At 40.5% G+C, this 19,076-nt stretch overlaps 2 protein-coding genes across 7 annotated transcripts in view; one reads left to right on the top strand and one right to left on the bottom strand.

Annotated features, from left to right (window-relative positions):
* The window catches only part of LOC110840254 (putative E3 ubiquitin-protein ligase sinah), a 516,698-nt gene that overhangs the window by 274,151 nt on the left and 223,471 nt on the right, over positions 1 to 19,076 (top strand). The gene's annotated exons all lie outside the window — the stretch shown is intronic.
* The window catches only part of LOC110833352 (uncharacterized), a 29,411-nt gene continuing 19,861 nt past the window's right edge, over positions 9,527 to 19,076 (bottom strand). For both annotated transcript variants that reach the window (XM_022071321.2, XM_022071322.2), the window contains exon 3: positions 9,527 to 14,001. In XM_022071321.2, the coding sequence (XP_021927013.2) occupies positions 13,849 to 14,001 (153 nt within the window). In that variant the 3' untranslated portion in view covers positions 9,527 to 13,848. The remainder of the gene's footprint in view (positions 14,002 to 19,076) is intronic.

Raw genomic sequence — 19,076 nt, forward strand, 5'->3', positions numbered from 1 at the left:
TTTTTGCGTAAAATCTGACGCTATGATACGTCGTGAGTAACCGGTAATCTCGGAATTCGTCTCTAGTATTTCCGCAGTCATCATTTACGATTCTCCTGCAGTAAATTCTGGACGTTTTTAAACTCAGTAGCTGATACAGCGTCGTAAATTATCAGTTTCGTGTAAAGTTTCAATCACACACTTTCGTTTTCTCGCAAATTCACGTTTATTCGTTGTTCCTTTTACTTTAGATTTTGGGAGAGATGAAGTTTTTGGAAACAGAAGGAAGTGATTGTGAATTTAAAGTGAGCTTCGGTTTTGTATTTTATTCGTCGTGATTTTTCGCAGAGGGACGAATTTCTTACTCCTTTGTGACCTTAAAATTTCTATTTTTCTCTTTAATCCTCGCCAATATTTTTATCTCCCAGACTACTTTCAAGAGACTGATGTTCCTAAATAAGATAGGCTGTTAAAGTCACGCCTAGAAGTTTGCAGGGTTTGGTGGGGTGGGGGGAAGCAGTCTGTGCGGCCCCCCCCCCCAAATCAAAAGTCAGTAAGTAACATTACTGGAGCCAAGTTGTGTATTTATGAAAGAATATATTCTTACCTCTGTTCTTAGATCTAGTTAGGAAGTTAGTTTTGAGATCGTAATGAAGTTAATAACCTCTACTCTTTAATGTGATTTATGTTTCACGTTACGCTGACCTTGTAATCCTGAGGTCTCGGGTTCGATTCCCGGCGGTGCCCGAATTTATAACTTGTGTTGGGCAAGGCCGTGGTCTAGGCAACACGGAGTTTTCCTCCGTGGCATCCCAACAATTACTCCTTTCACACACAGAAGAAGGCAATGGCAAACCACTTCTGGATCATCTGCCAAGAACGTATATGAACAGGTCCCAGTCCGAGAAAAGGATGGAAGGATCCTGTTCATCTGGACCTGTCGTCAGACAGAACACTAAATAAATAAATAAAATAAATGTTTCACGTTATAGCTTCTTTGCTGTGCACGAAGTATTTTAATATACATCGTAATGTTGATGCACACGGGTTCACAAATTACTGGGCCCGGGGCGAGGCCCTTATGGATCCGTGTTCTCCTGAAGGCGCTGAATTCATTTTGTAATATAACTCACATCATTAAATATGTTACAAATGTGGCTATTGGTTAATATTGTATAAATTCTGACTGATGAACTGTCTGCGCGCCTGGCTTTCTGGTTACTGGGTACAGTCTCACTGCAGTGAAAATGTTTACCATTCTTCTGTCTGCTAGTGAGCTTCACACATTCTTTGCTTATTAGTGCAAGTGACCTGATTTCTGGTGGCCGTTTTGTCAGGTATTTTGTGTTGACGCTAACGAAACGCGAGTTATTGTGAAGCAAGAGTCGGAGACTGGTGACGAAACAGCTGTGCTGTCAACACACGCCTGTAGTCGTGTCTCCTTTCTAGTTCTGTAACTACAGGGTGGATATAAAGTTTTACATCGTGAGATGGTAAAGTTGCGTCATATTGTGATATAATAAATATATATTGTTTAAATCTTGTCCGTCTAATCACAATAAATTCTTATTAAATATTAAAATATTACAATAATTAACATTTAAAATATTTAAAATATTAAATGATGTTCTTTATCGAATATTTCGATAAAGAACATCAATATATATATTAATATATATTTACATCGTGGTTGTCTAGTGCATTTTTTGAGGTACGAGAGCCTAAATACTGTTTAGACGAGCTTCGTGTTTCAATACGTGAAACTAACGATCAGTTAATGAAGACTGACGTCTCTTGAAACGCTGTAGCTCTGTGTTTGGTTTCTGATTTTCGCGGGTCACCTAATGGGTTCAAAGGGCTGTCTGGAGCTCACACGCTTAGGCTCAAATTGCGTATCATTATAACCGCGTCGATATTTAACCGACATATAATTTGACGGATTTGAAGAGTGCGACCAGATTCTGTCTCTCTCTGTTGTTTCACAGGGTTTAAACATTTCAAACATGGCCTTTGTGCTCTGAGCAGCTGACATATTAATTTTCGCGTGGACCCAATGCGCTCAACAAAAGCATCGTCTGTGAATGCAATAATTTTTTCCCTGCATTGTGGTTTGGGAATTGTGCCGACATATATGTTGATGTGGACATGATTGTGTTACAAAAACAGCTTGTAACGAGGTTGGCAAAGTGGGCAGTTACTCTCTAAAACAGGGTTGGTAATTATTTTTAATTGGGGGTGGGGGAGCATGGGTAGCAGACCCAAAAGCCTGTGTGATACTCGTTTCGGATTTGTGCTGGTCCAACACATTCTGTGCTCGAAGATGAAAAGAATCCATGAAATTGCGTTATTAAACCTTTGAAGCCGAAGCATGTCTAAATAATATTTAAGAATTCAGCCCGTACCGCGAAGAAAACACAACACTTCACTATTAAAGAGATCAACTGGTTAACGATGTTTAAGAAATGATCGCTATTCTACAGTGAGAATAAAACACAGAAGGCAGAGTTACTGTGACATGTATGTGCCAGTAGACGTTAATGGGTAAATGCTCGTAGTATGCATGTAAGCGATAAGAATGTGTACACAGTTTTGTCGGAAAACATTAATGAAAGAGGCCGCTTGGGATATGAAGACATTCTTTGGAGGATAATATTAAAATGGATCGCTCTGAGGTGTATTGGGTTCAGATGACTCGGATCTGACGTATGAGGACGTTTCTAATATTATTTTTCATTTCATGAGTTTTGTTTCTATTTGCCCTGTCGTCGTGGAATCCTGCTACGTTGTTATTGGTTCCTGGAAATCGTAGTCAGCAACGTTATGACTTACCGTCGTCTACATATTTAGTACTAAAATTTTAGTTTATATACTGTAATTAAGAGTCGAAATGTTCGAATTTATTTTATCATTTCCCTCGAAGTAGTTACCATTAGATTGTATTTCTCAGGTACATTACAGGACAATTAAGTTGTAATGATTCCTGTTTGTGGGGTGAATAGCTAGGGAATCTGTTCAAGACATCATCTTTGTTCGGTTAATTTTGAATCTCTTGATGGCTTGTGTACTCCCGTAAGATTGCTTAGTATTTCACCTGTAATAATCATGTAGTTTGAAACATAAAAGAAAACGATAAAAGTGACATTTGGCGCCTGCTCTATGCTTGGTTTATGGACGTGTAATGTGCGCTCGTTTTTATGATGACAGATAGCGCACGTGGTGAACAATGCCAGGAGCATGAATAAATTACGGTAGCCATGGCAACTGTAGTAATGGCTACATAGAAAAATAGCTAGAACTTCACATCATTCTAATTCATAGGGTCCTTGACATGAACAAGCTAGGATCGTTTCGAGTAGAGAAGATTACATCGCTATTTATAACACGGAGAAATGCAGCTATTGTGTTTATCTGAAATACAGTTGTTTAATAGCAGAGTTTGTTTCTCGCTTCTCTCTTTAACTTTGTTCCTTTATTTGGTTGTTATTCATAAACACTCCCAGTTACTGTTTAAGGACGTGTCTTATTATGCGCGTACGAAACGATTTTGCCTATTATGGGGCTAGAAATACCAGCTGAGACATTTTAATGTGCCGTAATTATGTCGATTTTAAACCGACCAGTCTTCTGTATTTATGCCACAAACGAAAATAGCCCAGTTCTCTCGTTTGGTATCATTCCGCAATCTGAATCAGTCCCCATGGCAACACGCAAAGAAAAAAAGTCTTAGGATGTAGGCCTATCTTTAAGTAAGTTTAGTTTACCTACTTTCATATCTACATAACCATTTAAAACCAAGTGGTAACTAAACGTACCATTTTCTTCAACAGTAACAATGCATTTTACACACAGATCCTGTATATGTGTTTCGTATGATTCTCTCAGCAAACAGCGATTATTTCCCTAAACAGCGTTAACCAGTCGATCTCTGTAATGGTGAAGTGTAGTGTTTACTTTGCGGTACGGACTGAGTTCTTACGTAATATTTATACGAGCTTCGGCTTCAAAGGGTTAACCAGTCGATCTTTGTAATGGTGAAGTGTAGTGTTTTCTTCGCGGTACGGTCTGAGTTCTTACGTAATATTTATACGAGCTTCGGCTTCAAAGGGTTAACCAGTCGATCTTTGTAATGGTGAAGTGTTGTGTTTTCTTCGCGGTTCGGACTGAGTTCTTACGTAATATTTAGACGAGCTTCGGCTTCAAAGGGTTAACCAGTCGATCTTTGTAATGGTGAAGTGTTGTGTTTTCTCTGCGGTACGGACTGAATTCTTAAATATCATCTAGATGAGTTTTGGCTTCCGAGTTCCGGATAATAGCTTCAGCATTCACTAACAAGCAAATCAAAATTCCGCCGTCTCTGTTAGCAAGCTGTCACTAACTAACTATGGCCCTAATGCCAACACTCTTGCTTTATCCTTACCGGAAAGATGAGCGGGCATTGCCTGGGGAACCTTTAACTGTAAGATGCTGCTGTTCCCCCCTCCCAGAAATCAAATGTCGTCTCCCACTTCTACTACTACTACTACTATGGCGTAACAGCCCAAAATCGAGCCCTAGCCTCCTCCTCCCACTTGTACCCCCACCAGTTTTCTCTCTCCTTGTCTTCTGATATCCTTCCCCTCTCTCTCTCTCTCTCTCTCTTTGGCTTCAGAGGGTTAATCACCATCTCATTGGACAATGTAGGGCATAAACGTCTGTGGTTGTAAGGACATTAAGTAATTTAATAATCAATAAATAAAACTGAAGTGTGTAGGAATATGTGGACGCTCAGTGTGAACTGCTCGTCTACGATTCTACTCGAGGCCGTCCTCAGTGCAACCCCGCCAAAGTCCTCTGTTGCAGGCTTCACAACGTACGAGTTTTATAATCGGTGCGCATTGAGAAGTAATCATGGTTTTCGAGTTGCAACAGAAAACGAATTAATCATCAAGTTGCTGGCAAGTGGGAGAGGCGAGCCTTTATCGACCAAAGCCAGGAAGAGGGTGGACAGGCTCCGGGAAACAAGGGCTTAAGTGTCACTTCGTTTAACCCAAAGAAGTCGAAGATCGCGTAAATAATACTTAAGAATTCAGTCCGTACCTCAAAGAAAACACACCACTTCGCCATAACGAAGATAAGCTGCTCAAAATATAGAGCGTCGTTAAAGAAACTGACTCGCATATTCAAGTTTTCAAGTTACAGGTCGTCCAAACAATATTTAAGAATTCAGTCCGTACCGAAAAGAAAACACGACACTTCACCATTACGAAGATGAGCTGGTTGACGCTGTTTAAGGGAATAATTGCTGTTTGCTGAGAGAATCATACGAAACGCACAAATACAAGATGCAGAATTACTGTCTGTTAAAGCAGGTTGTACGTAAAGTTACCGTCGGGTTTTAAGGCGCTAATTGAACTTGATAATGGACCTGCACGAGAGACAAGTGGACTCCGCTCCACTCCTCATTCGTTGCTTCGATATTTGGACTATCGCACTGACAGGTCATTTGCAAATACTGTACAGTAGTGCCGATATGCCTGTTGTTTATCGTGAAGTCACAAGGAATTCTTTGTTTTTATTTTGTTCTTAATTTATCTGTTTTCTATCCCTGTTTCTTCCTCCCTTCCTTTCTTTCCTGGTTTAGTTCATGCTTTTCTGTTCTTTTCTGTCCTTCTCTCTCTCTTCCATTTGTCTGTCTCATTTTGATTACCGGTCCGTCATTTTCACTGTTTCCGTCAGTAGTGACACAGAACTCCGCAGATTCGTGACGTAAGCCCGTTCTCCGCAGACAAACAAAGACAGTCTGCACTCCCACAACACGCAGAGACCTAGGCCTCCTCTCTGCAGCTGCATCGAGGTTTAGGCCTGCTGCATGCAAGTGTCATCATCGCAGATGGAGACAATTGTCGTACGAACAACGTTAGATTCAGGCGCAAGCACGTACGTACAGTCCCCGGCAGGTGAAATTGAACCCAGAGTACGTTTTACGTAAAAAGATCTGCGTAGACATTTAAATTAGTTGTCATTGTGTACCCAGGGAACGACGACCCACATGTTGCATACCGAGACAGGAGCGTGGCCTCGGTTAACAGAGAAACGCCCTTTGGTCTGTTGCGTGGTGAGCAGACTTTCTTTTCATTCTGTCATTCCGATAATCTCCTTGTGTGTGATACTTAGACGCCAAGACCTGTTATAGGCATATAGCTATAAGTTTTGACATTGGCAGGCACTCACGAGTAATTGTACTCTCTGTATCGAAAACTTCTGGTGCCTTACTTAAGGCATTATAACTTGGAAAGATTTAAGGTTCTCACGGCGGTGAGTATGAAGGTTTCTGTCTTCTGGGTTGTAGCCACACGGCTCTGTAACCCAGAAGACAGCCATTTTTTTCAGCATAATTTGCACTGCAACAGAAAACAAACTGTGAAAAGCGAACTGAGTGAAATTAAAATTAATAAATAGTCTGCAAATTAAGTGTTCTGAGGAGTGTTTTTGGAATAGTTATTAGGACTGCTATGAACTCACGTTTCCGACTTATTCGAGGTCATGTTTTTTTTCTTAGAGCGACATGCTTCCATATGTGCGCCGAAGAAAGGACAGATTTTAAAGTGGAATATTTGTTTTTCAAGGATGTGATGATGAAATTTGAGGCAAGAAGGGGGTGTGACATCACAGGAGCATCGCCCTGAAATCCACGTCAAAGATGCTGGAAATGTTGCCCCAGGAACACGTTTTTTGGGATGATCTGTGAGGTCTGAGAGGTCCTCACGACAATGGAAATGAAAATGTTGGCCCTCGTCATGTGGTCTTGTAGGTCGATATCAACGTTTCGGAGGAAAATATTGCCGCCATCGTCAGGGCTGGAGGCTTCGAATTTTCGTTTGTGGAAAATCGTTAATAAGGCGATGTAATTTTGGAAAGTAATTGTTGGAGACACGAGTGTAACCAACGTTTTTAAAACGGTAGATTGAGCGTAATGCGTCAAATGAAATGGCGACAGTTACAAGTTTAAGTTGAGATGACTGTACCGCCACTCTATTTGCAAGTCAAACACTGTCCTACGGCTCTATTATGCGCGACTCACAGAAAAATGTGTTAACTATAGTCCACCACACGATAAATGGGAAACTTAATGATTCCAGCTTTGAACACGAGAGTAGTTCACTGTTTGCCCGCCGCTAATGGTCAGCTTTGTGTAGGGTGGCGCTAGTGTTAATGGACCTAACAGTACTAGGGACGAAACAAAAGACGGGAGAGATACGCAGCGATTCAAGTGGCAAGCTGATGAGTTGGAGCCATTTGCATGTTGATTCGTGTTTCAACCCCTTAGCGTCACCCTCCCTTATAAGGGTGACAGTGATGGAATCCACCTAAATTCCTACGTGGAAAGGAGGGTTTCGGGATTTGATTTGTTTGAGGAAATTATTAGTATGTTTGTCATCGGTGGAAGTGAGCACTTTAACTTTTACTTAACGAGGACTTATACACGTCACCTTATTTTATCGGAAAACTTAACCACGGGAAGCCACGATGAGCTGAGCATGTAGCAGGGATGGGGAAATAAGAGATACACACAGAATTATGGTGGAGAAACCTGTTTTAAAAATAGCCTCTTCAAAGGTAGAGAACGAGACAGAAAGTAACTGCAGGAGGGTTTATGGTGGATTGAACTGGCTCAGGATGGTGTCCAATCGCGGGCTTTTGCGTTAGTGGTGTTGAAATGTCGGGTGTTGATGTAAGGGTGACTATTTATGCTCGTTTTCGGGAAGAAACCTGTGAAGTCCCGCGTTGCGTTCTTCTGTTACGTCCGTTCGGAGTGTCTGATCGTTTTGTTCAGAGGCCCCTCCGGACTGCATGCAATGCCGTTCGTCCCTCTGTGTGTTTTAACTGTTGCTCAGATGGATCCGTGACCTGCTACAACAAGTGTAGAACAATATCGCTCCCTCTCCTCTCCAAAACCCGATGTTTCATCAAACTATTACCATAGATACATCCATTGTCAGTCAGCGCTTTCCCCCCCCTCGCCCGCTTCTGCTCCAGAGAACCACAGCTTGGTATCGAGTGACAAACTGAGATTAAAATTTTAAACCAATCACCCCTTCCCACCCACTTCATTGTCAGAAGGGGTGTAGCGAGACAGGGAGAGGACAAAAAAAAAAGCAGGCAGCTTTATTTCATGCGTTCTAGGATTGCTACAGTCTGTACAAAAAGTTGGGTTTCTGAAATGTTGTTTGTGGGTCGTAGCGGGTGACAGGGGGAAGAGGAGGGAGGAAATGGCGCCGTTCTGATTGGCCGAGACATTGAGGAACATGGATGAATAGAAATAAAGGAAGAATACTTAAGATTGTCATTGCTGTGAAGAAGCTGATAGTGGTAGTGGTCGCTCACCACATGGAAGTTCACACGGCGTCCACAACCCAGAAGACCGAATAAAGGGTGAAAGAAGGAAGTGAGAATGAAGGGATGGAGGATGGAAGAGAGGAAAAGAGTTCATGGACCTGCGTTTTGCTGGTCAGTTAAATGTCTAAAATGTAGTAGTTTAATCCAGTGCCAAATGTGTGATGAGTTTTGTCGAATGTGATCAAGGACGTCGATGGATTATGGAGATGAAATATACAATTTTACACATTATCGGGCGTTCGTTACATGACATTCATAATGAAATGATTCAACCGGAAGCAATGGCGGCCACAAAGCTAACCACACTTGTCCTGTTTCGTAAAGATGAAGGAGCAGGTCGCATCCAGACGACACGTGTCAAGGAAATTGCGAGACCTTTCAATTCGTTTTCAGGATGCGGTTTGAGAACCGTTTCAAGGAGCAGGCTGTGGGAGGACAGGTTGTTCAACTGTCAAGCATTAAACTCCCAACAATTTCTGTCGTGTAGTCGCATTTGGTGGGTTTCTATGGAGTATCTAACAAGTTCATATCAACTGCTAACGTTATGAGCGCAGTAAACTGGATGGAATGTAGTCGCTGTCTCGTATTGACTGAATAACTTACTAAGTAACTCCATGGGACTGAGTTCTTCTTGATAAGAGGGTAAGTCACTAATCTAGTCAAGAAATTCTCCGACTTTTATGTAGCCCAAAGGTTCCTTACCGTGTTTACAAAATCTTCTTTCCGGTCCGAGAGGCCCTAAGCCCAGTGTAACATTTTGCAGCATGTTCGATTTTGACACCCCACCAAACCCATGGAAGATTAAATTAAAAAAAATAATTTTTAACCATTAAACATTCAAAATGCTCAGTGTTTCGTGTCACGTAATTTTCTCTTTTGCAGGATGAGCCGTGTTTTAGAAATAATCCAGATTCTTGTTTAAACAGGGTTTTTAATCGTACCCAAGTAAATAAGAATTGAATTCACCCGATAATTTTTTTTGTAATTAATAATCGGTACCACATTTGGTCGAAATCAGTTCAGGACTTTAGGAGGTGTCGTGTGCGGATGGCTAGTCTCCTGCACATTCATTTGTCAGTGGGCTTCGTTGTTTGTCGTAATGCCATGATAATTAATAAGTAGGGCAGATCGCAGGATGAGGTTGCGTTGTGAGGGCTGAAGAATGTCGATGTATCGATACACAGTTCTTTAATTTGCTTCAATATTTACATTTATTTGAAAAAAGTAACTATATATAAAAGTGAAAAATCTGTACAAATATGAAAGACTGTCGGTAGTAACAGCATGACACAGAGAGGGTGAAATATTTTTTTTTTTACATTTAAATGTTTTGATTCCACCCTTTCCATGTTACAAGACTTAAAATTGAGAAACGAAAATACAAAAAAAAAAATAATTGATCTCTTAATTTTAAACAAAATTAACTTAGACGTGCAATATTGAAAGGAAATCAAACAGAAGGAAATATTTTATTAGTCACTGTACACAAATCGTTTTAAGAAGATGTCAATGACGTGTTAGTATTGTATTCTGGTCATTGCAGTAACCTAACGTAAGGACAAGGCATGGATACTTTGTACAGTTGGAAATTTTGATTCCTTCTACTGTAAACTTTTACCGCGCTCTCAACACGTTATGGCACTTCGATTTTCACAAATTACACAGAGGTTGTGTTTAAACTATCGAATATGTTACAGTCTTATGAAAATTCATAGCGTGTCTTCCCCCCCCCCCCCCCCGGGGGATTTATTTCGGGGAAATAATGCCATGTTCCAGCTGTGGAGTTGAACAAATTTAATATTTTATCACAGTCTGTTCAATTCCCGAAAAATCTTCACTGAAAGGTTAGGTTTATATTTATATGGAATTAGTATGGGAGGGGGGGGGTAATAGGCGAATAGGGCAGAGCTCGAATGCTAAAATGGAGTGAACTGTCTCTATTTAAACGCCGAATTAAATTCTGATGTTATTATTGTCTGAGATTAAGTTATTGTCCGAATAGAGTAACCAGTTTCTAGACTCAGAAAGGAAAATGGTGTACAAGAAACTTTTACGATTGAGTAAAAATAATATAAAATGAACGTTGTGTAAAGTGTAATGGGATGTTACGTTTTTAAAGTTCGCCATAATGCACCTTGAATAAGTTAACACCTGACAGAAACCGTTCTGTGGTGTGCAAAGGAGAAGAAATTTATAAACACGTCTGAGAGCGTCCTTCTGCATTCGTATTGGTTTCTGACGAATGTTCAAAATTGGGTGAGGGAAAATATTACTTATCATCAGAGATTGAACGTATATCTGAAAGAGATGAGGAAGTATCCATGCTGATTCCTTAAAGTATCCTATGATTTCATTAAATAGCATATGTTAGTACACTTCAACTTTAAGTAATGACTGCTTGCCAGGGTGAACATTTTCAATTATAAGAGTCTTGACAAAATATTTTGAGCAACAGGGGAAACTAATGTTATACTGGCAGAATTCAAAAATATCAAAATTCACAAAATATCAGTATTGACATGCTATTCCAAATACTAAATAGTCAAAAATATTGTCACAGATTATACTTGTAATTTAAATGAATTCACAAATGATAATTCATTTGTACTGATGTACCATTTGAATTGAAAAGGAAGGTACACATAGGCCCTACAGAAATAAGTCAGCACTTTTATAAAATCACATTCTCATTTTCAGAAATACAAAGTGGTTTTAAGTAGATACATCGTAGATTAATTGTCATAACACTGCATAAGTTTACAATAAATTATAATTGACAAATGATTGTTACTTTTTTTCCTTTCGTGTTGTTTCGAAATGAAAGCAAGATATACTTAGGAAGAAAAGTCACACTTTGAAGCACATGTAACTATCATGTAGAAACCAGGGACAGATAAGTTTCAAATCCTTCAATATTTATCTATGCCTGGCTTCGATCTAACTTACTCTAGAACACACAAGAGACAGAAGGTAATCAAAACGGCTACTTGACTAGGAAATCAAAAAAAAAACACAAACCGAAATTAAAGATTGGAAATAATATTTATGATTAGTAAATCTGAAACATCGACAACTTTTAACTTTACGGAGATCATGGAAAGAGGGTAGTATTTATTGCCATTAGCGTTTTTAAAATTTTAATGGCAAAGAAATCACAGAGACGCTTTGATGCGCGGAGGTTCCGTGGCAACATTGGTCCTGACAACATACCAGCGCTGTCCGAATGAATGAACTGCTCAAATTTCACGATTACCACCCGTGAGTCCGGGCTCATTCTTTCCGGATACTCGTCTAAATTTTTGTAATAATCAAAACGCGGCCTTCGAGTCAAAGGAAACACATCGCATCTATACGACTGTCTTCTGACGTTCCGCCGTGTATTCTGGCAGAAATTGGCCGGCGTTTCGAAGCTGCTTACTGCCTGCTTCTTCAGAGAGACGAGTAAGCTGTCAGCTAAATAAAAAACAGGTTAAGATAGTGGAACCTGGTTATTCGCATGCGCGTAGTCTGAAGGGACTGTTGAAAAAAACCCTGTCCTTGGACACGACTGACCTTTTAAGCAGGGCTTAATTTCTGCAAGACCACGTGACGTGACATCCCAGAAGACAGAACGTGAAGTCTGAGTTGATGTGTGGAATTACTCCTTGTCTGTGTAATTTTTCAACACTCCATTGCGCGTTGTATTCGAAGGTTAATTAATTCTTTTGAGCTCGAAGCCCCTCCCCCCCCCCCCAAAAAAAACCTCATTTTCCTGGAATTTGTATATAACTCCTGAATCTGTTACCAGAATTCGCATGATGTGTCGACGTACTAAATTAGCCACGGGACCTACATTATCCTGTCACAGTAATTGGCTTTGATACATACATTGCTTTTATATGATTTAATCTTCTTAAAATATATGTTCTTATATTTATATTATATATATATAACCTTATTCTTAAAAAAGCTTATTTACATGCAAAAATGGTGTAATTTTATCATCTTGGCAGTATTTGGGTTCTGATTTTATTGGCGTATGAACTTTTTTTTTTATTATTTTTTTAGGCCTTCATTCGTATTGTAATGCATTACGTCACGTTAACTTTGAACACAAGGAACAAGGAATTCATAAATCAAAAAGCATCTAATCAAAGTAAATATTAGCAGCGAGAAGAAGATCTACGAGTGATGTCTGAAATTCTAAACAACTGACAAATGGCGAATTATTATTTTTTTGTTTATCACTTAAAAATTGTATGGTAGTTGGTCTTTAATATAATCAATCAACTAGAGATTCTTTTTTGACAAGATGAAATAATACTGAACAGACTATACTTGAGCAATTTCGTATTTTTTATTGCTCTGAAGTGATTTTTGTGTTTGTAACAGTCAACTATAAATGTTTCGGTCTGTACACATTCGAAACTAAAAGGGAAAATCACTACTATTGACGTAATATAAACCAGGAAAGCTTTGTTTCTGTATATTCATGTTTTTTTTTATACCTACATTATTTTGGTAGGAATTTACTGAGGAACTATCAATTGTTTTTATTACGTCAAACAAATGAAACAAACTTCTTGAGCAAAAACCTAAACTCCCGATAAATGACGTAATGATATTTGTTGTTGTTCCTTACATCACTTTGAGACCTGCCCTCTGCACACAAAATATTTTTACAATATGGCATATTTTAATATCAGCACGGAAAAGTTTATATACAGAAAGAACCTCGGTGAATTCTGTGTGATTGAGATGGTCACTGGTTCAACCGCAAAATGTTGTTATCAGCGTTTAAGGTATTTTGTGACCTCTTACATCTCAGGGTCACACAAGGTCAACTACTCTACCTATTGGAGATCATTTGAAAACTCTATAGTGGCGCAGGCATGTCCACACCTTCGCTTTGCTTCATTGTGTAAAACACAATTTTCTTAACAAATATAAACACAAGGACAAAAATATTTTCCCAATAATAAACACAAAAATATAATATAGAATCATTAATATTATGATTATTGTTATATTATTATTATTATTAAAAAATTAAATCTGAAAATCTTACTTGTCTAACACACTTGTAATGACACAAAATAAAATCACCCTCTGTTTATTCCTGAGCGAATCATCTGGTACAGGGTGTTTTCAATCAATATTGTCCACATGTCATTTACGCAACTTCCCTGTGGTAATCACCCTGTACATCAATCTCTACAAAAAAAAATTACAAAAAGAAATTCTTTAATGAGATCATCGTTTGATTATCAGGTAATTTCTCTTTGGAGCAAGACAAAAAAAACACGAAAGAAATGAAACAAATTAATAAACTACACTATAATCCACAAAAAAATCACACATAACGTATTATAATATAACATTGAAACCTTAATTATTATAACTCATATTTATGATAAACAGAAAAAAATGACTGATTCAAACATAATAAACAAGACCATAGAATTGCTATACTGTGAAACAGCGTTGACCATTCTCTTCCACCGTGTGTGTTGCTCACCAGCCACTGCTGGCCAAAAATCTCCAACCCACAAGGATGATCACAGCTGTCCACATGGACCCACCAAGTCGTGGAGGCAACAAAAGAGACAGAAGACCCTCTTCTTTCTTTTTGTTATGGAGGTGTGGGGCTGTCTGGGTCCCTTCTCCCTGCGGACACAACGTGAGGACCCCTTTAACAACAGGCACTCAGAACGCGAGGACCTCCGGTCCTCAAGATATTAACATGTTAATGTCATCGTTATATATACACGCCCTCCAGTCGGTTTTCCCATTAAAATTCTGCTTTTATTTCTTGTTTCTAGCGGTTAGAACGCTGGCCTTGTAATCCTGGGGTCTCGGGTTCGATTCCCGGCGGTGCCCGAATTTATAACTTGTGTTGGGCAAGGCCGTGGTCTAGGCAACACGGAGTTTTCCTCCGTGGCATCCCAACAATTACTCCATTCACACACAGAAGAAGGCAATGGCAAACCACTTCTGGATCATCTGCCAAGAACGTATATGAACAGGTCCCAGTCCGAGAAAAGGACGGAAGGATCCTGTTCATATGGACCTGTCGTCAGACAGAACACTAAATAAAAATAGCAGCAAGTGACCTTGAGTAATTCACAAAGTTCCTTCTCGTGTTCCGTGTCATATCTGAGATCTAAAGACATCGCGGCGGAGAAAATGTTGACGTTCTGGCTTTGTGACTCCGTGTGGAGTGTGATTGGTAAAAAACCCCAATATTTCTGAGAAACGAGGCTGGGGGTTGGAGACAGCACGTGCCTCAGAAACGTTGGCACAGTAACCACAAACGATCCCACACGGCATCACGACCCCGGCAAACCGCGAATGTGTCCACACGTACGTGAGTAGACCAGGAGAACAGTATGTTCTGATCGCGGGTAGAGTTTGTTTCGCGATTCATACTTGAGGGAGAATTCCTAATGGTCAGTGAAGACCGGATAGCGGGGAAAAAGTAATAAAATAAATAAGACCATAAGAAGAATAAGAAGAAGGAACGGAAGTCATAATACGATGATCAACCGTGAACCTGGAAATTCATCACCGACCCAATTCGACACCCCGATACATATCCGTTTCCTGGTCGGAACACATATTACCCCCCCTTCCCCCACCCTGAAATAGTATCACAGAAACCACGCGACTCCGCCCCACTCCCCCGACAAACTGCAATAAAAGTCATGGACTTGCTACTCTAACATTAACAGGGTCGACTACAGCTGCCCCCTTGCCTATTAATCATGAATTATGAGAACATAACAACGAAAACAAGTGACAGTAACAATGCTTCATCCTTATAACCTCAGAACATAAATACAAATAGATAAAAATGGAGGACGTGTCGCTTTTAATGACGTATACTTGGCCTAATAGAAGATCGAAATAGAAAAATTTGTTAGGTATTACTGCTTTCGGTATTTGAGATTATTCAAACTTCAAATTGCGTTATTTAATTGTCTTGGATACAAGGGGCGAAGTGTTTTCATGTTAACCGTGTCATCGTTAACCATCTACAGCCAGCCAGGTACTCACCGCGAGCGTAAGCCCCAATTGACTGGCTAACAGTGTCCAGCTGAATGTGCGTTAATCCTATAAATCAATCGTGAATCGTGAAAAAAAGTCATTCATAAATCAGCAACGTAAGACACACACACACGTTTTGCCTCAGATCCGTACGGTAAATATCAGAGAAATCCATTATTCTTATCAAGACTTGAAACAACCATCGGCCATAAAAATGATGACCATGGGGGCACGAAGGAACCGGAAAGTGTCGACGACATTGAATACGCGTCATTTCCGCGAAGCCTCTCTGTAACTAGATATACGACGCCACAGCACGGGAAATGATCCTGCAGTTTTTACGAGATTCCAGGATGACTGGGGAAATCTCGATGGGAGACGTTCACTTCTCGTAGCTGCTTCGAATGTATGGAACTTCGTGACGTAATAGGGGATTGAGGGGTACAGTGGCACACGGCAGAAATATGACCAATCTGTGAGGAAGACTACAGATTCATCAAGATTTCATATGAGAATTGAGTATATCTGTCAGTAAAGAAAATACCTCGGTCTAATGTGGATTAAATTAAATGCGCTTAAATCTTTAGGATAACTGCGACCATGGTACGAGGTTTTCATTGATTATTTTTGTGGTCAAGAGATATCATGCTTTCATGAAAACTGTCGGTTCATCACCGTGTTCACAAAACGCAGTAAATGATCTGTAAATATTTTCGATAAAATAGTTCCTTTCCAATTGATGTGTGATAACGTCCCCAAAATTAATCCCTGACCCCCGCGTTTAATGGTTCCGTAGCTCGCTATGACCTCTTGCTTACGTTCATGTCTTCCTGCATGCGCCAGTAAGGACGACTCAGGGTCTCTCCCCCCCAAAACAAGCACCCCTAGGTTTCCTACAAACCCGCAACACGAGTTTACTACCGTGATAGACTTTTACGACGCAAATAAATTATTTCGCTTACGTAACGTCTCGTAATCGCGAGGTTATGTGTGTCCTAGCACAACTGCGCCTCGCAGCGTCCAATTTGTAGAATTTAGAGACACAAGTTACACCTCCCTCACTGTAGGGGGGTTTGGATTAAAAGTGATGAGCCCCGTGGGGGGAGAAAGGATTACAGTTTGGATTCAAAGAAGGGTTGTAAACTCTTGAAAGAAAGGTTTCGCTTCAGAATATTGTTCTCCGCGCTATGATGCCCCATGTGAAACACTTTGTGAGGGCCTTACGCAGTCGTAGGGACAGATTGCTTTAGACAACAGAATTCTCTGTGTTGATATGCTATCATGGAGATTGTTGTGTGTTACGAAGATTGCTGCATGCTGACATTCCGTCATGAATATTTTTACAGTCTCACGTGTTATCATGCACATTGTAGCATACCGGTATATTATGGAGATTATTTCTTGTATTAATTTATGTTTTGTCCAGGCTATACGTGGGGTAAATATTTAAAGAAGCATAATTATGCACGACTAATCAGTGTGGATAGCCACGGTGGTCTAGCGGTTAGAACGCTGGCCTTGTAATCCTGGGGTCTCGGGTTCGATTCCCGGCGGTGCCCTAATTTATAACTTGTGTTGGGCAAGGCCGTGGTCTAGGCAACACGCAGTTTTAATCCGTGGCATCCCAACAATTACCCCATTCACACACAGAAGAAGGCAATGGCAAACCACTTCTGGATCATCTGCCAAGAACGTATATGAACAGGTCCCAGTCCGAGAAAAGGATGGAAGGATCCTGTTCATATGGACCTGTCGTCAGACAGAACACTAAAAAAAATAAAAAAAATCAGTGTGGGGTGTGGTATTATTATCAAACAATACTTTGTGTGCAACAAATTAAAGATTTGACTAAATGGGGAGCACAGAATCGCATGAAGCTTGTTCCAATACCTGGCCTTTGACAAGATTTCGATGAACGTATTTTGACGGCAATAAATAGCTTTCAAGCCTAATGCCCGCACTTTCGTTGCCTTAGAAATGTTCCAATATTTACACTTTAACCCCCCCCCCCACCGCCCCAATTGTGTATTTTATAGTCGTTCAAGAGGGTGGGGGGTGGGGGGTTAAAGGAACGAAAAACTTTCTGAGAGATTATCCTCTGATTTTATCACGTAATCTTGTTCATAACCATAATAGCACCTCTATTCACAGCTCCCTCGATCGTTGACACTTACAGGATGGTTCTTGGCTTCTAGAGGGCCGTGATAACTGCACATTAATGTCACTGTATCCGCCATGTTTATGCTCGTCATGGCTGCTCTGTGCTATATATTGACAGAGGCTTTCAAGAGGATTGGACTGGGATAAAGTTGGGGTGAAAAGGACACACAAATCCCATCTGTCCCTCATAACCTTTGACTACTTTGCCCAAAGGAATTGTTTGTTCTGCGTCGTGAATCTATCCCACACAACAAATTGAGGCTGCCTTCCGCATACACGGGAACATCTATCCAAATAAAAAAATTGATTTTAAGAATTGCTTCCTTTCGTTATGTCTTCAGTACAATTCTGTCTAAACATTTGTGATCACAAGCTTATGGAAAGAGATGCAAGAACGAAGATGTTATTAGGGGCTTGAATTATAGTGGACGGAGGAAGACAGCGCAAATAGCGGAAAGTACTATTTGGCCTTGAATTCGAGAAATTACCATATTGACAGAAAAGCACGGAGGATAATGTTGAAACGTTGGGTTGATTGGTTGGTACTATGTGGAGATGTGAAGTCATTTGCACTGACTGACGATAGGGTCGAGTGGAAGGCTTTTTCGAACGCAGTGATGAACCTTACTGTTACATAAAATCAGCGACTAATTATTTATTGAAGATTTCCGTCTTCTGGGTTGTTGCGCTGTGTAGTCTGGTCGACGTTTACCAACGTTTCGGAGGTCATACTGCCTCCGTTATCAGGGTGGCAGTATGACCTCTGAAACGTTGGTTAACATCGACCAGACTACACAGCGCAACAACCCAGAAGACAGAAATCTTCATACTCATCGCCCTGATGACGGAGGCAGTATGACCTCTGAAACGTTGGTTAACATCGACCAGACTACACAGCGCAACAACCCAGAAGACAGAAATCTTCATACTCTGATGACGGAGGCAGTATGACCTCTGAAACGTTGGTTAACATCGACCAGACTACACAGCGCAACAACCCAGAAGACAGAAATCTTCATACTCTGATGACGGAGGCAGTATGACCTCTGAAACGTTGGTTAACATCGACCAGACTACACAGCTTAACAACCCAGAAGACGGAAATCTTCATACTCATCGCCCTGAAGACGGAGGCAGTATGACCTCTGAAACGTTGGTTAACATCGACCAGACTACACAGCGCAATAACCCAGAAGACAGAAATCTTCATATTCACCGCCCTGATGATGGAGGCAGTATGACCTCTGAAACGTTGGTTAACATCGACCAGACTACACAGCGCAATAACCCAGAAGACAGAAATCTTCATACTCATTGCCCTGATGATGGAGGCAGTATGACCTCTGAAACGTTGGTTAACATCGACCAGACTACACAGCGCAACAACCCAGAAGACGGAAATCTTCATACTCATCGCCCTGATGATGGAGGCAGTATGACCTCAGAAACGTTGGTTAACATCGACCAGACTACACAGCGCAATAACCCAGAAGACAGAAATCTTCATGCTCATCGCCCTGATGATGGAGGCAGTA

Source organism: Zootermopsis nevadensis, unplaced genomic scaffold (assembly GCF_977971745.1).
Source record: "Zootermopsis nevadensis isolate Lab colony 2312 unplaced genomic scaffold, Znev_1.0 Znev_ptg000012l, whole genome shotgun sequence".
In the NCBI taxonomy this organism is placed as follows: Eukaryota; Metazoa; Arthropoda; class Insecta; order Blattodea; family Termopsidae; genus Zootermopsis; species Zootermopsis nevadensis.